The following is a 21242-nucleotide window of genomic DNA, read 5'->3' as shown; positions in this document are numbered from 1 at the left end:
CAGAACAGCTGAAAATATGGCTGAATGGGACAATGCAAACTATTATGTGAAGTGCATGCTTTTGGAAGCTCTCTCAGAGAAACAAGCCATATTAGTGGAGGGAAAAGATACACCAAAGGACATTTTATATAAACTGAGAACTATGTATGCAACTACATATGCAAAGCAGCAACCAATTTGGCTGGCAGAGTTGAATGAAACCAAATTAAGGGATAAAAGTAAATGTAATGATCACATTATGCATCTTATGTCTTCATTTCAAAAGCTAGAACTTTCTGGAATTCCCATGTGTGATGCATTGAAAAGAGCATTTCTTTTTACCTCACTATCAAAGAAGTTTGATGTTTTTAGGTCTGTAAATGAGGCCATTGAAGGGCAATCTTTTGAACAGACAACATCAAAACTAAGGCAGGAATGCATAATAAATGATTCTGAGGAGATGTGTTCTCAAAGTCAGTCAGAGAGAAATGAAACAAATTTCTTGGCAAAGAACAGAGGAAGGCGGAGCTATGGGAAAACTCCACCCAAGGGCAAGCTGATTTGCTACTCATGTGGAAAGGAGGGACATGTATCTAAATGGTGTAAGGAAACACAAAACACTCCCTCTAGCTCACCTAAGCCAATGGAACTAAAGAATTTTCAAACCAGGAAATGTATGAAGGACAAAGATAAACACAAGGGCTTTCTAATGGTAGAAAAATCTTTGACTATGGTAAATAATAATTCAAATGAAAGTACTTGGATTTTGGATTCAGGGAGCACATGCCATTTAACCAATTGTAAGGATTTCTTTCAGGAAATGTGTCCAGAAGAAGGAATTCTTCAAACTGCAAACGCAGGGACTGCTAAGATCCAAGCAAAAGGGATTGGATTCTTAAAATGCAAAGTGTCTAATGAAGTTAAAGAAATTCCTGTAAGTGATGTCTTGTATATTCCCCAAGCAGTTTGTAATATGCTTAGTGTATCTACATTAGATAAGAAGGGATTTGTGATTCATTTTGAAAACAGTAAGTGCACAATCTCTAAAAATGATGAAGTGTATGCTGAAGCTTTTATGCATAATGATGTTTATAAACTGAGCATTTCAGGTGAAGCCTCACATATGGCGCAAGTAAGGAAGAATGATGGTAAATGTAGTCTGGAAATCTGGCACCGCCGCCTGGGACATCGTGATTCTAAGGTGATCCAGGATCTTTACAGTAAGCAACTGGCCACCGGCATTCAGATAAGTGCAGATGCTGGTAAAATGGAGAAATGCATAGACTGTGTTACTCAAAAAGGTGTGAGACCCTCATTTCCTGCATACACAGGAAATAGGAGTAATAAAGTGCTGGACTTAATACACAGTGACTTATGTGGACCGTTTAATATCCCATCATTGGGAAATAACAGATTTGTGCTAATATTCTTGGATGATTTCTCTAGATATTGTGTGGCCTATTTGCTGAAAGAAAAAAGTCAAGTCACAGACATGCTGAAGAAATACGTAGCCATGGTGAGCAATAAATTTGAAAGAAAACCAAAGGTTCTTCAGACCGACAATGGTGGTGAGTTCACTTCACAAAGCATGCGCACATTTCTAGAACAAGAAGGCATTCAACATATCACAACAGTAGCTTATACACCAGAGCAAAATTCTGTTGCAGAGAGAAAATTTAGGTCACTTGTGGAAATGACCAGATGTATGCTGTCAGATAGCAATCTCCCTAAAAGACTATGGGGGGAAGCCATTCTCACAGCAGTGTACCTACAAAACAGAATGCCAACTAAAGGCGCTGAGCGCACACCACATGAGACATGGCATGGTAGGAAGCCAAACCTGTCACACATAAGAACATTTGGAAGTACAGCATATGCTCACGTACCAAAGCAAAGAAGGCATAAGCTGGATTCCACAACAGAAAGGGGCATTTTAGTTGGCTATACTCCAGGACACAAAGGATATAGAATTTTGAATCTGAAAACTGGCATTGTTGGCATAAGACATGTTACATATTTTGATGAAAACAAAAGGGTTGATAAAGGCTGGATTATCCCAGATGAGCCTTATCATCCAGAATATGAAACTAGAACCATAATAGACATGCCAGTGTATATAAATGCCATACCAAGGCAGATGTCTGAAAGCAACTCACCTGTATCTAACGAGGAACAGGCAGAGGAAGCAGACACAGAAAGGATCATTGAAGAAGACAGTACAGTTGGAGAAGGGGAATCAATTGGAGAAGAACTCTCAGATATAGAGGATGCAGAAAGGTCAGACCAACCTGTTGTCAGACGCTCATCCAGGGAAAACAAAGGTGTTCCACCCCCAAGACTGTCTTACTTAACAAAGTCAGCAGAAGCTCAAGAGCCCTTAACATGGGATGAGATTGAGAAAATGCCAGCAGAAGAAGCTGCTGAATGGCATAAGCTGCACAAGAAGAAATTGATGCATTGGATAAAAATAATACTTGGATTCTTACAAAATTACCTCCTGGCAAGAAAGCTATAGGATGCAAATGGGTATTCAAGTTAAAAAGGAATGCACAAGGAAAAGTGGAAAGGTATAAAGCCAGATTAGTGGCAAAGGGATATCTTCAAAATATGGAGAAGATTTTGATGAAGTGTTTGCACCTGTAGTGAAACACACGACAATCAGAACACTTCTGAGCATTGAGTCTCAAAAGGCATGCAAGTCAAACACATTGATGTGAAAACAGCGTTTCTTCACGGAGATATAACTGAAGACTTGTACATGGAACAACCAACAGGTTTCATAAATACAAAACAAAGACAGCTAGTGTGTAAATTAACAAAGGTCTTTATGGATTAAAGCAAAGTGCAAAATGTTGGAATGAAAAATTGCATGAAATATTGACAAATTTAGGATTTAAGCAAGGTGAAGCAGATAAATGCTTGTACACTAGGTGCACAAATGGACAATATGCATACATTTTAGCTTTTGTTGATGATCTGCTCATTGCAAGCAAAAGTGAGCAAGAGTACAAGGACATTGTAAGTGTTTAAACCTCAATGTTGAGATAAAAGAACTTGGTAATGTGTCATACTATCTTGGTATAGAAATTGAGAAACAAAATGATGGTTCTTATCTTCTAAGCCAGAAGCAGAAAATAAATGAGCTTATTGAAAGTTTAGGTATGCAAGATGCCCAAGTTGTAAGCACTCCCATGATCACTGATTTCTGAAGGATGAAACAGTAAGAGAACCTTTACCAGATAACATCCAATATAGATCAGCCATAGGTAAGCTTTTATATCTAGCTACCACATACAGGGCTGATATAGCAAATGCAGTAGGAATTTTGAGCAGAAGGGTCAGCTCACCTACCAAATCAGATTGGACTGCAGTTAAAAGGATGGTAAGGTATTTAAAGGGTACCATTGATTGTAAATTAAGATTTCAGCCAATAGTAATCCAAACTAATATGTTACTGTGATTCAGATTGGGCAGGGGATCATTCTGATTATAAATCCACAAGTGGATATGTGTTTATGTATGGAAATGTACACATTTCATGGGCCAGTCATAAACAAAGTATTGTGAGTCTGTCTTCTACAGAAGCTGAATACGTGGCCGTATCGGAAGCGTGCAGAGAACTGATGTGGATTGAAAAACTTATGCTGGATTTTGGTATAGCTGAACAGAGACCAATCCAGATAATGGAAGATAATCAGAGCTGCATCCGACTGTCACAGAATGACAAGGTTCAGTCACGCACCAAGCACATCGCAACGAAATACCACAACGTGCGAGAGTTGGTGAAAGAAGGGGTCATCAGTCTACACTATTGTCACACCAGTGAGATGACAGCTGACATCATGACCAAACCGTTACCCAGAGAACATTTTGTGAATCTGCGTATAAAGCTTGGACTTTGTATGAATAAATAATTGCATGACAGTTATGCATGAGAAGGGGTTTGTTGGAATGTAATTGTATTTTGCATGCATTGCCTGTCACCTATTATTTCTCTGTGATTACTCTGTGACCTCTGATGTGAATTACTTAGAGAGGTCACACAGCTATGCAACTTCCTGTGGGGGTTAGATGCAGAAGATGCAGCACATGGAGCACATGGAGCTCATGATCTCTCCTAACCTGAGAGGATCTATGGTGGTGTGAGCATCCATTACCATCTAAGCACATGGAAAGAGCTGATAAGACAAATGTATAGTAATATGTATATATAAGCCTGTCTGATTATAATCTAACTACAAACTGTGAGTAAACAGATGTTTTGTTACTTCAACTTTAAAGTGACTCAGCAGTGAATTATTCAGGGGTGAATGAGAGAGAGATGAAGAAAGAAATTAACATTTCTAAAGCTGAAGCTGTGTGTACTAAAATCTGCTAATTATTTACTACAAATAATCCAACACTTTTAACATAGTAACATAGTAGATGACGGCAGAAAAAGACCTGCACGGTCCAACCAGTCTGCCCAACAAGATAACTCATATTTGCTGCTTTTTGTGTATACCCTACTTTGATTTGTACCTGTGCTCTTCAGGGCACAGACCGTATAAGTCTGCCCCGCACTATCCCCGCCTCCCAACCACCAGCCCCACCTCCCAATCTTGACTAAGCTCCTGAGGATCCATTCCTTCGGCACAGGATTCCTTTATGCTTATCCCACGCATGTTTGAATTCTGTTACCGTTTTCATTTCCACCACCTCCCGCAGGAGGGCATTCCAAGCATCCACTACTCTCTCCGTGAAAAAATACTTCCTGACATTTTTCTTGAGTCTGCCCCCCTTCAATCTCATTTCATGTCCTCTCGTTCTACCATCTTCCCATCTCCGGAAAAGGTTCGTTTGTGGATTAATACCTTTCAAATATTTGAAAGTCTGTATCATATCACCCCTGTTTCTCCTTTCCTCCAGAGTATACATGTTTAGTTCAGCAAGTCTCTCCTCATACGTCTTGTAACGCAAATCCCATACCATTCTTGTAGCTTTTCTTTGCACCGCTTCGATTCTTTTTACATCCTTAACAAGATACGACCTCCAAAACTGAACACAATACTGCAGGTGGGGCCTCACCAACGACTTATACAGGGGCATCAACACCCCCTTTCTTCTGCTGGTCACACCTCTCTCTATACAGCCTAACAACCTTCTAGCTACGGCCACCGCCTTGTCACACTGTTTCGTCGCCTTCAAATCCTCAGCTACTATCACCCCAAGATCCCTCTCTCCGCCCGTACCTATCAGACTCTCCCCGCCTAACACATACGTCTCCCGTGGATTTCTATTCCTTAAGTGCATCACTTTGCATTTCTTCGCATTGAATTTTAATTGCCAAACCTTGGAATTTTATGTCTACCATCTGCTCCACTGCCGATTTGACCTCCGCGATTTTTTCTGCTGCCCACTGCAAACTCGGCGGTGGAGACGGCGGCGTGCTTTCTTTTTTTTTGGGGGGGGGGGGGTTATGTTTCAACAATTTCATTGAAATCAACATTAAACATCCAACGAGCTCATATGGTCATGAATTGAAACACAAACTCTTAATAAATACAAAACAACAAGCTCATCATCAAAAGTTTAACTTTTGTTTTCTCCCCCCCCCCAACTCCCCCCCACCCCACCAACCTCCCCCCCCCCCCCCCCCCCCCACAAGCTCATAGATTGACCGTTTTAATAAATTATCACCATACATATCCCCAGTGGCGTACCTAGGGTAGTTGACACCCGGGGCCGGTCATTTTTTAACACCCCCCCCCCCCCCCAAATCCAGTACTAGGCATGCCGAGAATACAAAACACTCAGGACCTATAGAGCAATTCTACCATACCATAAGCAGCCATTTTTACGAGTCACACAAGGAAAAGGAAAGCATCTTAAACACTACAGTGAGCACTAGAACATCAATTCACCTATTGTAAAATGAAACCAGACAGAATAGTACAGATCGTAGATCCTGCAAAGTCAATGCCAACTGAAAGCCATGTCTTTTTCACAAACACAGATACACCCTAATCCACTGTAGAATAAGTAATCATAAACTTTCTATTTAGACAAAAATTTAACTGAACCCCCGATGCCAGACTCTGCATACAATGCAACACCACAGAAACAGAAACTGTCCCCTAGTACTGTGCAAAATATAAAGACAGCAGATGTAAATTTGAAAAAAAAACCTAACAAGTACCAATCACCACTTTACAAATTAACAAATAGAAATAAAACAAATATAGAAAGTAAAATAATACCATTTTATTGGACTAATACATTTAGCTTTCAGAGGCCAAAACCTCCGTCCTCGGGTCAGTACAGTATAGTGCTGTTACAGTATCCTATCCTGACCTGAGGAAGGGGGTTTTGTTCTCCGAAAGTTAGTCAAAATGTATTAAAATTAGTCCAATAAAAGATTACCTTATTTACATGTTCTATTATAAACATTTAACACATCTACAATACTTTATCCTAAAGCAAAAAAAATAAAAAAATATATTTTATTTACAGTTTGTTGTCTCTGGTTTCTGCTTTCCTCGTCTTCTTTTCACCGTCTTCCTTCCATCCAGCATCTGTCTTCACTCTCTCTCTCTCTCTCTGCCATCCAGTGTCTGCCCTCTCTGCCGTCCCTTCCATCCACTGCCTGCCCTTTCTCTCTGCCCCTTCAATCCACCATTTGCCCTCCCTCTCCCATCCATCCATGGTCTGCCCTCCCTCTCGCTCCCCCTTCCATCTAGGATCTGTCCCCTCTCTCTCTCTGCCCCTTTTTTCAGCCCCAGTTCCAGCCCCCTTCTCCCCTCTGAACACCCCCACCACAGTCCCCTTCTCCCCTCCCCTGTCTGAGACCCCCACCCCAGTCCCCTTCTCTCCTCTGAACACCCCCATCCCAGTCCCCTTCTCCCCTCCCCTTCCCTTCTCCCCTCTGAGATCCCCACCCCAGTCCCCTTCTCCCCTCCCCCTCCCCTGTCTGAGATCCCCACCCCAGTCCCTTCTCCCCTCCCCTATCTGAGACCCCCACCCCAGTCCCCTTCTCCCCTCTGAACACCCCCACCCGAGTCCCTTTCGCCCTGCTCCTTCCCCACCTCAGTCCCGTTAAAACCGGTGAAGCAGCGTCGCAGGCAGCGCCTCGTGCCCTGCTTGTAAAAAAAAATCAAATCTCCTTCCTTCTCCTCGTCTTGACGTCGACTCGGGCCTTCCAATCAAATTGATTGGAAGGCCCGAGTCGACGTCAAGACGAGGAGGAGAAGGAGGGGAAGGAGATTTGATTTTTTTTTTACAAGCAGGGCACGAGGCGCTGCCTGCGACGCTGCTTCGCCGGTTTTTTAAATGTGTGGCGCCATGGGAACGGCCACAGGAGGTGGCGGGAGCACCCCCCACCCACTGGCACCCGGGGCAGACCGCCCCCACCCTTGGTACGCCACTGCATATCCCCCTGTCTCCCAAGTGGGACATCTCGACGTGTCCCCACCCTCATCCAGTGCGAATTGATGCTATAAACCTCCACATTCCTCCCCATAGCCCTCATAATCTTCCCCTTCTACCTCTGTACGGAGCCAACGGCGGTGTGATTTTATCCACCATCTTAGATTCTGTCAGCCAGCCCTTCTCCTGATTTTCCTTCCTTGCGGATTTGGCAACCACCCGTGTTGATAACAAGCTCCACTGAAGACGCATCAGACCCACGACCATATGAAAATATTCTTTGTGTCTCTTTCAAGAGAAAGCTGGTGTTTCCGAGTGCTGAATAGAACGGGTGCTCCGGAGCAGCGATTCACCACCACCTGACTCATCCATAGCCCAACCGGAAGTCCCCTATTATAGATTTTATATGTGGCATATTATAAGATACATTTTTTGCATTAATACTGGTATGTAGACAGCTAAGGCTCCATTCACCAGCTTTACGGAAGCCATGCAGCTCATCTCCCCATATATAAGTGAAGAGTTGCCCTCTATAAAGCAGGATAAAGGCAGAACAGCATATACCACCCCAAAGGGTCGATGTGGAGCGTCTGTTTACGCTTTCCAAAAATACTAGGACAAGGGGGCATGCGATGAAGCTGCAGTGTGGTAAATTTAAAACGAATCGTAGGAAATGTTTCTTCACTCAACGAGTAGTTAAACTCTGGAATTCGCTGCCGGAAAAGGTGGTTAAGGCGGTTAACTTAGCGGACTTCAAAAAAGGGTTGGATGGCTTCCTGGAGGAAAAAGCCATAGAATGTTACTGAATGGACAAGGGAATAATACAGTATTTCTAGGATGGATGGGACAAATTGCTTGTTCTTTTGGCTGCGGTCGGTGACAGGGTGCTGGGCTGGATGGACCCTTGGTCTGTCCCAGCTTGGCGATACTTATGTACTAAGGTGCGTATAGGCGTTAATGGTTTACTAGGATGGGTGGGACAAATTGCTTGTTCTTTTGGCCGCGGTCGGTGACAGGGTGCTGGGCTCGATGGACCCTCGGTCTGTCCCAGCATGGCGATGCTTATGTACTTATGTACTAAGGTGCGTTATAGGCGTTAATGGTTTACTAGGATGGGTGGGACAAATTGCTTGTTCTTTTGGCCGCGGTCGGTGACAGGGTGCTGGGTTCGATGGACACTTGGTCTGTCCCAGCATGGCGATACTTATGTACTAAGGTGCGTTATAGGCGTTAATGGTTTACTAGGATGGGTGGGACAAATTGCTTGTTCTTTTGGCCGCTGTCGGTGACAGGGTGCTGGGCTGGATGGACCCTTGGTCTGTCCCAGCATGGCGATGCTTATGTACTTATGTACTAAGGTGCGTTATAGGCGTTAATGGTTTACTAGGATGGGTGGGACAAATTGCTTGTTCTTTTGGCCGCTGTCGGTGACAGGGTGCTGGGCTGGATGGACCCTTGGTCTGTCCCAGCATGGCGATGCTTATGTACTTATGTACTAAGGTGCATTTTAGGCGTTAATGGTTTACTAGGATGGACGGGACAAATTGCTTGTTCTTTTGGCCGCTGTTGATGACAGGGTGCTGGGCTCGATGGACCCTTGGTCTGTCCCAGCATGGCGATGCTTATGTACTTATGTACTTAACCATCCCTTAATAACTTTACATGGCCAAAGACAGATGCAGCGCTTCAGGTCAACAGGGCAATCATTGCCTCTGCACGCATAGCTACAATTTGGGTGGGCACAGCCTGGCTGGCATTTAAGAGAGTATTAGCAGCCAAGAAATACCATGTCCGACTCCGAGATCTATTAAAAACCCTCAAATTATTAAAAAGCAGGAGATTTTATACTGACATATCTTGGGTTGCTAATGGTGGTGATTCTAGCGACGGAGTTTATAGGAATTCTGGAATCTCAGATATACTGGTGGCGCTTTAGGAGCACAAGGAAAGGCTGGACTAAAGGAAAAGGAGCCAAGCTGCAGGTACGAGAGTCAGGCGTGAAGCAGGCTGGTAGAGCCAACATCTCAGGTCAACGGCACCTTCTGTGTCACACACTGGGGGAGGGGAACTATGACTAGCTCAAGTTTGGGTTCACTTGTTAAGCAGGGTCTTCTGGAGAATGTGTTAATTGGAAAAGCAAATCAGAAATTGTCCGGGAATGAGGGAATCGGTGACTGATAGGGTGGCCACATAGATCAGGGATGCTGTGGAGGTGAGAGGGAGTTATGGCCGTTGATTATGGATGACACCTGGTGGTTGGATTCAAGGTGTATGATTGTAGTGTTCTGGAAAGTGCACCCAGTGTATGGCCCCTGACCCAGGACCATCATTTCAGTGACCAGACTGCGAATATCAAGGGGCAGCTAGGGGGATATATAAAATTTTATTTTTTTTATTTATTTATTTGTTACATTTGTATCCCACATTTTCCCACATATTTGCAGGCTCAATGTGGCTTACATAATGCCATGAAGGCATTCGCCAAATCCGGTACGGGATACGTACAAAATGTTGCATTGGGATACGGAAGATAAGATTCAATCAAGTTGGGTTGAGGTAAAAGAGTTCATTAATGTCCAATACGATCTTTAATAGTGAAGTGTTGCAGGATTGAGTCATTTAAGTTGGGTCATTCGGATATGCCCTTCCGAATAGGTAAGTCTTTAAGGACTTTCTGAATTTTAGGTAATCATAAGTTGTTTTCACCACTTGTGGCAATGCGTTCCACAGGCGTGCGCCTATGTAAGAGAAACAGCACAGGGATCCCCAGGTAGGTTCAAATGAAGGCGCAAGGGACCCGATCCCAGCCTGGCAGCTCAAATGAACTGCCAGATGAAAAGGTGTGCAGGAGTAACCTGATGGTGAGTGCAGTGGGCTGAGGACATGGAGACTTGGGTTTGATTCCCACTGCAGCTACTTTCACGCACCTGACTCATGATAAGGAGAAGCTGGTCAGTCAGGGACAGGCTGATCTGGTCCTGGTTTTAACTCTAGCACATTTATAAGTCTGTAGTTGGGGTTTCTAAAGCAGGAGAGGACATCAACTCCCTACACAAAATGGGGTTAAAACCAGGGTTGACTCAGCCTGTTCCTTATTGCATGAAGCCATCTGGTCACCGTAAATTTAAAACACACCTCAAACACTTCCTAAAACCTCTGGCCTCCTGCAGTCCTCAGCTGAGCTAGGTGACGCTCTCTGGCAGTACCTGGTCCAAGCTTTGCGGTGTGTGTATGTACTGTTTCTGCTCTTTGTCCAGGGCAAGCTCATCACTTTTGCTGTCTCCGTCTCTTACATTCTTGGCTTCCAGGGCCAGCGAGGGCATGGGAGAAAAGCAGACGGGGGTCTTGCTGGTGCAGTACAGGAAGGATTTGACAGGGGTCAGGTCTAGGTATACTTGGTCTTGCACATCTTCAGTCTTGGGCTCACTCTTGAGGTTGTCCTCCTGTACGACAGGCAACAATACGTAGTTAAGAATAAAACAGGTAAGGACGAATACATGTTAAAAAACACGCTTTTCAAGCTGGTGTTATTTGAAGCACCACAAGGTCAATCACCCCTGATTTTTATTTTTTTTTACTGACATACTTACCGTATTTTTCGGACTATAAGACGCACCTAGGTTTTAGAGGAGTGAAATAGGAAAAAAAATTTGCTTTTTCCCTCCTCTAAAACCTAGGTGCTCCAGTGCGTCTTGTCCGAATCCCTCCCTCCGAGTTTGGGATCGCCCTCCCCCCGGCCCTGTCACCACTTCTCCCCTTACTCACGCGATCTTCCCTGGTGGTCTAGTGACGTCGGGGCAGGAAAGAGCCCCCTCTTTCCTGCCCAGCGCGCTGCTCTCCATCCTCCTGTCTGCAGCCTGACGGTCTCGGCGAGATTCAAAATGGCCTCCGAGACTTCAATTCTCGGCGGCCATTTTGAATCTCGCCGAGATCGTCAGGCAGCAATGCATACAGGAGGATGGAGAGCAACGCGCTGGGCAGGAAAGAGGGGGCTCTTTCCTGCCCCGACGTCACTAGACCACCAGGGAAGATCGCGTGAGTAGGGAGAAGTGGTGACAGGGCTGGGGGGAGGGCGATCCCAAACTCGGAGGGAGGGAAGGATGGAGGGCGGGCGGCCTGCCAGCCGGCCAGCCAGCCAAATCTCTACCTTCGGATTATAAGACGCACCCCCCCATTTTCTTCCCAAATTTGGGGGGAAAAAAGTGCGTCTTATAGTCCGAAAAATACGGTATCTAGTCCTGGATTTACCCCGAACCGTGAATGAATTTCTGGTTCTGCTACCCCAAGACAAGCAGGGCCATGAAAGCAGACATAGAATGGGATAAGTCCGGGACTACATTAGTGATAAGAACAGAACCGGCTGGAAACCCTATGCCGAAAACTCTGAGGCCCCGATGTTCAAAGCTCCCACGGTAAGCCAACAGCTCCGAAAAAATACCACTGGAACAGCGCAGAAAAATAACTCGACAATGCTGAAAGCGAACGGTATGTGAATCGTACGCACGCTGTTAAAGTGAAAGCAAGGCGGTGGGGGTGGATGCGTTTGGTACATGCGCAGAAGAGTTCCGTGGTAAGCTGTTCTCCGGTGCGCATGCCAGGGGCTTAGCTAGACTGCAGAATTTGGGTGGGCCTAGACAACAACTGGGTGGGCACCAAGTGTTTTAACCCCTCCCCCACCAACTTAAAAATATATCTCAGCTGGCGGAAAAACACTGCTCTCCACCTTGGCAGCCTGCAGCAGGCATGCGCCGAAAACTGAGCATGTGCAGGTGCCAGCTTAGGAAGCTCAGACTGCTGAAGTGGAGAGCAATGTTTTCAGCACCATCAGGGGGAGGTCTTCAACTGGCAGAGCTTGGGATTCCCACCAGCTACCACTAAATGAGTGCTGCTGTTAGGTGGGCCTGAGTCCTAAGTGGGTGGGCCCCGGCCCACCCCGGCCCACCTGTGGCTACACCACTGGCGCATGCGCCTGGCAAGCTTGAATGTGAAGTACACACTGAGACATATTTTCAAAGCGCTTAGACTTACAAAGTTACGTCGAGGGGCATTTTCGATATGTCGTCTGAGTCTGACTTTGGACGTTTTGCTAAAAACATCCAAAATTTGAATAGGAAAGAAGGTCATTTTCAAAAAAGAAAAAACATCTTTTTCTTTTAATGAAAATACTGTTTTGAACAAAGTTTTGAGATTTGGACGTTTTGTTTTTTTGGTCCGTTTTTGAAAAAAAAGAAAAAATGTCCAAGTGCAAAACGCACAAAATCAAGCCATTGTAGGAGGAGCCAGCATTTTTAGTAGACTGGTCCCCCAGACATCTCAGGAAATCAGTAGGGTACCCTAGGGGGCACTGCAGTGGATGTCATAAAATGCTCCCAGGTACACATCTCACCATTGCTCCCTTATCTTGCCTGAAGAGCCCCCCCAAAATCCACCTAAAACCCACTCCCCCCAACTGTACACCACTACCATAGCCCTTACGGGTGTAGGAAGCACCTATATGTGGGTACAGTGGGTTTCTGGTGAGTTTTGGAGGGCTCACAGTTTCCTCCATAAGTGTAACAGGTAGGGGGAGGTATGGGCCTGGGTCCATCTGTCTGCAGTGCACTGCATCCACCACTAGACTACGCCAGGGACCTACAGGCTGCTCTAATGGACCCGAGTATAACATCTGAGGCTAGCAAGTAATATTTTTAATCACAGGGGAGTGGGAGAAGGTTAGTGGCCACTGGGGGATTAAGGGGAGGTCATCTCTCATTCCCACCAGTGGTCATCTGGTCAGTTTGGGCACCTTATTATGCCTTATTCATGATACAAACAGGTCTAGCTCAAAAGGTCTTAGTTTTAGTCCTGGACCGTTTCGTTTTGTTCCATTATGGCTAAAAAGCATCCAAGTGTTAGGAATGCCCAGATCCTGCCCTTAACATGCCCCTGACACGCCCCCTTGTGATTTGAACTCACTTCTGACGGACCTCATAGAAAAACATCTAGAAATTGGTTTTGAAAATACCAACTTGTACGTTTTTGTGAGAAAAGCATCCACTTGCAGATTTATGTCACTTTTTGGGACGTTTTTCTCTTTTGAAAATGAGCTCCGTCGTAACCTATGAACATTTGTAAGTCTAAGCGCTTTGAAAATGAGCCCCAAAATATTGGCATCTGTTTTCTGAGCTTTTAAATATAAGCGTTTCAATTTTTTTTTTTAAGTTTGGAACGCTTATATTTAAATGCAGGAAAAAGGTGCCAATGTGTGCCTTCACTTTTGGGTCTGCTCTGACTCACGCACATAAGATTCTCACAGCTAGTGCTTAGGGGCTTGCATGGGCTTCCTTCTGCTTCCAAAACTAATAAAAACCAGCAGATTTTAAAGAAAGACTCGCAAGAAATCCTCTCTTCAAACACCTTAATGCCTGCTCTGAGCTGGCGTTGTTTTGTGCGTTGTTCTCTGAGCATTGGGGGGGGGGGGGGGGACTAAGAAGTGACCTCATTTACATCCGTTTGACTACATTAACATGCAATTTGTGCTAATCCTTAGCAATGCTCATTGTTTCCAGCGCTAGAGCCTTCAAGGAACAAAGTGAACGAGCACTTTACCTACATCTCACGCATTTGGAGTACTTGTTTTTTTTTTTGCATTTTGATACCTTCGGTGGTCACGTGTGCATCAGTTTATGTATGCACGGTCTTTTTAAAGATCCCTTTGCTTTTTTTCACCCAGCATTACCATTTAACACTATTCACTCATTGTCAGACTCCTGAGGCAGGCACATTATATGCCGAAACACAGGGCTGTGTCAAGTCTAGAGCACTGACATTTACTGTGAAATGCTGATTTTTAAGCACTGATTTTTTTTTATTGTGTAGTGTTTTACATACATTGAATTTTATGTAGTGATTTTATGTTTATTCTATATTGTTTTTATATATACACCAGAGCAATATCGATCCTGAGGTGTGTCTACCCCTCCTATGTTCCCACTTCCTTTGTGTATTGCTATTTGTCTCACGGGACTTTGCCGATCGGTTACCTGTTGGTTTCAGGGCGGGAGCCAGCATTTATTTATTCATTTGTTGCTTTTGTACCCCACATTTTCCCACCCAATTTAAGGCTCAACGTGGCTTACATATTACCGTTAGCGGCGTTAGCTGATTCCGGTCTGAACAAACACATGGTATGAATGAATACAAAGTGATAATGTGGTGGAATGAGGTACAAGTAGCGTTCATTGCGGTCTTTGGTTATGATGTGTAGCTGTTGGCCAGGTTTTTTATGTTGGGTTGGTGGGGTATGCTCTACTGAACAGTTCCGTCTTTAGTGCTTTCCGGAAGTTTAGATGGTCGAACGTAGTTTTTACTTCTTTTGGCAATGCATGAAAACATCTCTCCTGGTTTCATGTGTTAAACCACTCTAGAAAAATAAAACCGGGACACCAAGTGACGAGTAGAGAGAAGGTGAGAATTGAGCAGGAGTGGGAGGAGCTGAGCTGGGGGAGGAGCTCTAGGGATGCTAGCTCACCATCAGGGTGTGCAAACATTTCACATGATGGTACAGTCTGAAGCAGGGGCGTAGCCAGACAGCAGATTTTGGGTGGGCCTAGTCAAGAAGTAAGTGGGCACCAAGTGTTCTCCCCCCCCCCCCCCCCCAATGTGATGAGGCCAATATCAGCAGCTTAGGAAACCTAGACTGCTGAAGTGGAAAGCTGTGTTTTCAGCACCATCAGGGGGAGGTCTTCAGCAAACTTGGGATCCCCACTAGCTAGCACTAAATATGTGTTGATGTTGGGTGGGCCTGAGCCCTAAGTGGATGGGCCCCGGCCTACCCAGGCCCACCTGTGGCTACGCCACTGGTCTGAAGTGCTCCTCTGATTGTTAACTTTTCCCCACAAGGCCCTGGCAGGACAGGTCCTTACCGCTTGTTCACATGCATCCACGTCATCATACAGGTCATCCTGTAGGCTCTTGACTCTGGGCACATTATCGATGTATGGGTTGGGCTCCGAATATTTCCTCTGCATGAGGCTGAAAGGCACAATGAGAGACAAGCATTCAAGGTGACCAGAGACAGGGCGTGTCTGAGCCCTCCTATTCCTGGCTATCATCGCACAGGCCTTGTTTTAATAAGGAGCAAAATAAACACATTTCATCAATTTATTCACATACTGTACTGGGGGGTAGAATGGCAGGCTGCGCACCAGTGACGCCGGGCTTCAATCCCAGTGATACTGGGGAAATTACTTAATCCTCCATTGCCTTAGTTGCAAGAGTGAAGGGCCAGTTCTATTACTGGGTGATTGAAGTTCGGGGCCTCTTTACATAGGTGGAAAGCAAGTAGCACTTACACGCATTATATGAAGTGACTAGACGTTGTGCATTTTCAATTGAATGGAATCGGACCCCAATGCAGCTTACGTTACTTACGGATAGTGGTTAGAGTGGTGGACTTTGGTCCTGGGGAACTGAGGAACTGAGTTCGATTCCCACTGCCATGAGTGGGAAAGTGCGGGGTACAAATGTAACAAAAATAAAATAGATACTATTGGAGATTCTACATGGAATGTTGCTACTATTGGAGATTCTACATGGAATGTTGCTATTCCACTAGCAACATTCCATGTAGAAGGCTGCGCAGACTTCTGTTTCTGTGAGTCTGACGTCCTGCACGTACGTCAGACTCACAGAAGCAGAAGCCTGCGCGGCCACATTGGTGATCTGCAAGGGCCGACTTCTACATGGAATGTTGCTAGTGGAATAGCAACATTCCATGTAGAATCTCAAATAGTAGCAACAGTGGAGGAGTGGCCTAGTGGTTAGGGTGGTGGACTTTGAGGAACTGAGATGGATTCCCACTTCAGGCACAGGCAGCTCCTTGTGACTCTGGGCAAGTCACTTAACCCTCCATTGCCCCATGTAAGCCGCATTGAGCCTGCCATGAGTGGGAAAGCGCAGGGTACAAATGCAACAAAAATAAAATAGATACTATTGGAGATTCTACATGGAATGTTGCTACTATTTGACATTCTACATGGAATGTTGCTACTATTGGAGATTCTACATGGAATGTTGCTATTCCACTAGCAACATTCCATGTAGAAGGCTGCGCAGGCTTCTGTTTCTGTGAGTCTGACGTCCTGCACATTGGTAGAATCTCAAATAGTAGAAACAGTGGAGGAGTGGCCTAGTGGTTAGGGTGGTGGACTTTGGTCCTGAGGAACTGCGTTTGATTCCCACTTCAGGCACAGGCAGCTCCTTGTGACTCTGAGCAAGTCACTTAACCCTCCATTGCCCCATGTAAGCCACATTGAGCCTGCCCTGAGTGGGAAAGCATGGGGTACAAACGTAACAAAAAAAAAAACAAACATCTCCAAGCATTTTTTATTCAGGGATATAATGTAGTAATGAGAATCACAGCAGATGGGAAGCGATGGAAGACAGGTGTTTCTTTGGACACTATATTATTTTAGGAAACATTTTATGTGGTTTTAGTATTTGTTTTTCACGTAGATGTGTATTGTTGACATTTTTAATGATTCTGAGAATGTTTACTATGTAATCCGCCTTGATAAAGGCGAAATATAAATAAGTAAACGATAAGCACCCTACATGCTAGTCTATAAGGGTGTATAAAAGTGCTATAGCACATAAATGCAAGAGGCCATACGCAGATGGAACAAAAAGTGGAGTCAGCAATCAGATGTAGGAACCAGGTGATTCTTTTACTGCCAGCATCAATAATAAGAATAGAACCCGACACAGCTGTGTTTCTGCATAAGAATGCCTACGTCAGGGGTAAACAGAATATCTTATTGTCAGATAAATAAACTATGAGGAAAGGCTAAAGCAGCTAGGGCTCTTCAGCTTGGAGAAAAGACGACTGAGGGGAGATATGATAGAGGTCTATAAAATAATGAATGGAGTGAAACGGGTAGATGTGAATTGCTTGTTTACTCTTTTCAAAAATGCTAGGATTAGGGAGAACGCAATGAAGCTAGAAAGTAGTAAATTTAAAACGAATCTGAGAAACTTTTTCTTCACTCAATGTGTAATTAAACTCTGGAATTCATTGCCAGAGAATGTGGTAAAAGCGGTTAGCTTAGCGGGGTTTAAAAAAAGGTTTGGATGCCTTCCTAAAGGAAAAGTCCATAGACCCTTATTAAAATGGACTTGGGGAAAATCCACTGCTTATTTCTAGAATAAGCAGCACAAAATGTATTGTACTGTTTTGGGATCTTGCCAGGTACTTGTGACCTGGATTGGCCACTGCTGGAAACGGGATGCTGGGCTTGATGGACCTTCGGTCTGTCCCAGTATGGCAATGCTTATGTACTTATGTACTTGGGATTCTGAATGGAATGTAGCTACTCTTTGAAATTCTGCATGGAATCTTGTTATTCTTTAGAATTCTAGAATCTTGCTATGCTTTGGGGTTCTACATGGAATTGTAAGCTCTTTGAGCAGGGACTGTCTTTCTTCTATGTTTGTGCAGCGCTGCGTATGCCTTGTAGTGCTATAGAAATGCTAAATAGTAGTAGTAGTAGTAGTAATGTTGCTACTCTTTAGGTTTCTGCCAGGTACTTGTGACCAGAATTGGCCACTGCTGGAAATGGGATGCTGGGCTTGATGGACCTTCGGTCTGTCCCAGTATGGCAATACTTAAGTTCTTATGTATTTATGAATGTTTATCACACTCCTGGAACAGTAATCTAAAGGCAGCAATGCAAGTCAAGGCGCTTAATACACCAGTACAAACCAGTTTATTTATTGATTCTACTGTCATATGACAATAAGATATTCTGTTTAACCCTGACGTAGGCATTCTTATGCAGAAACACAGCTGTGTCGGGTTCTATTCTTATTATTGATGCTGGCAGTAAAAGAATCACCTGGTTCCTACATCTGATTGCTGACTCCACTTTTTGTTCCATTTTTGGTCTGTACCATCCCTGGAGGGTTTTTTTTCCTTCTTTGTCTTAGAGGTCATACACAGGACATGAGTGTGTCTCCCACTTATACGCACAGTTTATAGCATACTATAAGTTACACATGTCCTTGCCACATTTAGACATGCTCAGTTACACCAATCCTATGGCTTGTGTAACTGTGAGCACCGAAATTGTAAGTGCTGATGGTGTAATAGAATTAGTGCTCACCACATGGCATTGGAGTACCTACAATGTGGCACCCACTTATAGATTGCCACCTTACTGTAACTTTCTGGGGACAGAAAAATACCTACTGTATTTGAATAACTGGACTTGAGTTACCAATGAAAAGGCATGGGCTCAACATAAACTCAAAAAATGCTAAATTCTATGTTCCTCTCTACCTCTACTAACAAATTGTAAGCCACATTGAACCAAACATGTTTGGAAAATGTGGGATATAAATGCTCCTAGCTAATATAATCATTTGCTATGTGAACATTCTAAAGTGTCTCACTGGGATCGTAACCCCCTGCTGACGTCACTGGCCAGTAGTAGAACCCTGCTTGCCTGTCGTCAGCAGGGGGTTACGATCCCAGTGAGAGACGTGCGTTGAAGAACAGCGGGAGCGGGCAGAGACGTCCCTACGTGCACGTCGCCCCCCCCTCCAAAATCGCCAACCCCCCTCTGCTAACCTCCCCTCCCCCCTCTCTTACCGGGATCCCGGCGGCAGCAGTGAAGAGCCTCGCGAGTCTGCTGCCTTCCTTTCTCTTCGCTCTCAGCTCTGACTCTGGTCCTGCCCTTGCGGAAACAGGAAATGAGGGCGGGACCAGAGTCAGAACTGAGAGCGAAGAGAAGGGAAGGCAGCAGACTCGCGAGGCTCTTCACTGCTGCCGCCGGGACCCTGGTAAGAGGGGGGAGGGGAGGGTAGCAGAGGGGGGTTGGCAATTTTGGAGGGGGGGGCAACCGGCATGTAGGGGGATGGGCGGGGCCAGTGTCGGGGAGGGCCGTAGGTAGAGGCATCGCAAGGACGTGTCTGTGAGACAGAGAGGAGGGGGGACTGGAACTCAGAGGGGGGACAGAGGAAGAGAGAGAGAGAGAGACAGAGAGGGAGGGAGGGCCTGGAAATTGGAAGGGAAGAAAGGGGGCCGTGGGACTTGGAGGGGACAGAGGGAGAGAGCGAGGGAGGGAGAGAGGGATAACCTTGCTAGCGTCCGTTTCATTTCATACCGAAACGGGCCTTTTTTACTAGTAAATAAATAAAAGAAATACATCTATAAATGGAGAGTCTGGGATGTGATTTTCTACAGATATAATAAAAATCATTGTTACCTTTTTCAGCCAGAGCACACTGTGATGTCATTGGGCTTTGTTAAAGCTGCCTTGCTATTGGCTACTGCTCCATTATGATACCGTCTGACAATGGAATGTGGTGAATATTCTAATTATTTACAGATGGTTGTGTTATTCGTTCACTTACTAGAAAGAATTTTTGGCTGCATTGACTATGCAGGAGATCCGGTCAGCATCCACGTAATCATAGACAAATTCTTCCGGATTGGCTTTAGACCCTGACTCTGACAATAGGAGCCCCAGCCAGTGGCCCATTTCGTCGGAAGACTTGGTCTGCAATGCAAATGAACAATATACAGTCATGTCAGATAGGAGCAGAGGCACACAAGCACCAGGCCAAAGCTTCTGGAGCGAAACGGGCTTTTTGATGACCTACAGATAGCACTTGGACTTGCCAACGTCTTTCTGCAATGCAGGCTTGGGCAACATGTGAAAAACAGAGAGAAAACCTAGAATCATAATCCTGAAATGGAAGCAAACAAACTGCTCCATTTAACCCAGCCTTATACAATTATGTATATCCTGGACCTGAACCTCAATGTGTGGTTACTCTGCAGCATGGATAAAATCTGAATACAATGTGCATGTATGCCTTTTACCACTAGAGGGTGCAAGTCCTTCAACAATGGAGGTGCTTCCCAGTATCGACCACACAACACTAATGCTTGTTTTCCCCAGAAAGGATTCCTCTTAAAGGCAGTTTTGGGCAAAGGAGGCAGCCAGGGCTGCCGAGAGACTGGGCCAGGCCCGGAACAAGGCTGCCCCCGGGGCCCCCCTCTCTACCCGCCACCGGGCCCTCTGCACTGACCTTAAGCGCCTCACCTTCGAAAGCGCAGCAACAAGGAGCGGCAGACCACTCTTTCCTTCCGTGTCCCGCCCTCACGGGTTACGTCAGGTGAGGGCGGGACACGGAAGGAAGGAGTGGTCTGCTGCTGCTTGCTGCGCTTTCGAAGGTGAGGCGCTTAAGTTCAATGCCAGGGAGCGACGGAGGGCGGGCGGGCCGGACTGTGGCAGCAGCGCTGGGCCCCCCCCCCCCGGAGGCCCGGGCCCGGAGAACTTTGTCTCCCCTGTCCCCCCTCTCGGCGGCCCTGGAGGCAGCTGCCCTGGCCCCAGTTTAACAGGAGGCCCAAAAGTAAAAGCGATCTTGAGCACAGGGCCTACTTCTGGTCCAGCATCTTCCCTCCCTCCCTCTCCTCTCCCCTGATACAGCAGCTTTCTTACACCCCTCTCTCTGCCAGCCCCAATACTTTCTAGTGAAAAAAGCGGTATAAAGGTGCTGACCCACTGTGTAGTCTGCACCATCGATGGCTCTGCTGGTCCTGCTCCTTCTGACATGACTTTCTGTAACCCGCTGGGTTATATTTATTTTTTAACATTTTTTACCTGGGGTCTGGGGGAGGCTTTGGGCTCCCAGAGATTGTTGGTGGCCAGTGCTGTGGCTCCAGAAGCGGTTCTGGACTTCCTGCATGGAGCTGCGCTGTCTGCGGTTTGCCCCAATGCTCTCAGCGTTGGATTTAGGGGGGTTTTTTTGAGTGGGCATCGCTTGGGCATATATGTGGGGTGATGTAGAATGTAATTAGAGCAAAAGAAGAG

The 21242-nt window shown here is 45.5% G+C and overlaps 1 protein-coding gene across 3 annotated transcripts in view; it reads right to left on the bottom strand.

The window, feature by feature from the left end:
• AFAP1L2 (actin filament associated protein 1 like 2) overlaps positions 1 to 21242 on the bottom strand; it is a 260437-nt gene that overhangs the window by 25189 nt on the left and 214006 nt on the right. For all 3 annotated transcript variants that reach the window (XM_030202683.1, XM_030202685.1, XM_030202684.1), the window contains exons 12-14: positions 19777 to 19922; positions 15288 to 15396; positions 10590 to 10826 (exon numbers count right to left, since the gene is read on the bottom strand). In XM_030202683.1, the coding sequence (XP_030058543.1) occupies positions 10590 to 10826; positions 15288 to 15396; positions 19777 to 19922 (492 nt within the window). The remainder of the gene's footprint in view (positions 1 to 10589; positions 10827 to 15287; positions 15397 to 19776; positions 19923 to 21242) is intronic.

Source organism: Microcaecilia unicolor, chromosome 5, assembly GCF_901765095.1.
Source record: "Microcaecilia unicolor chromosome 5, aMicUni1.1, whole genome shotgun sequence".
NCBI classification, from domain to species: Eukaryota; Metazoa; Chordata; class Amphibia; order Gymnophiona; family Siphonopidae; genus Microcaecilia; species Microcaecilia unicolor.
The sequence above is the reverse complement of the archived record's forward strand: the minus strand, read 5'-3'. Positions and strand labels throughout refer to the sequence as shown.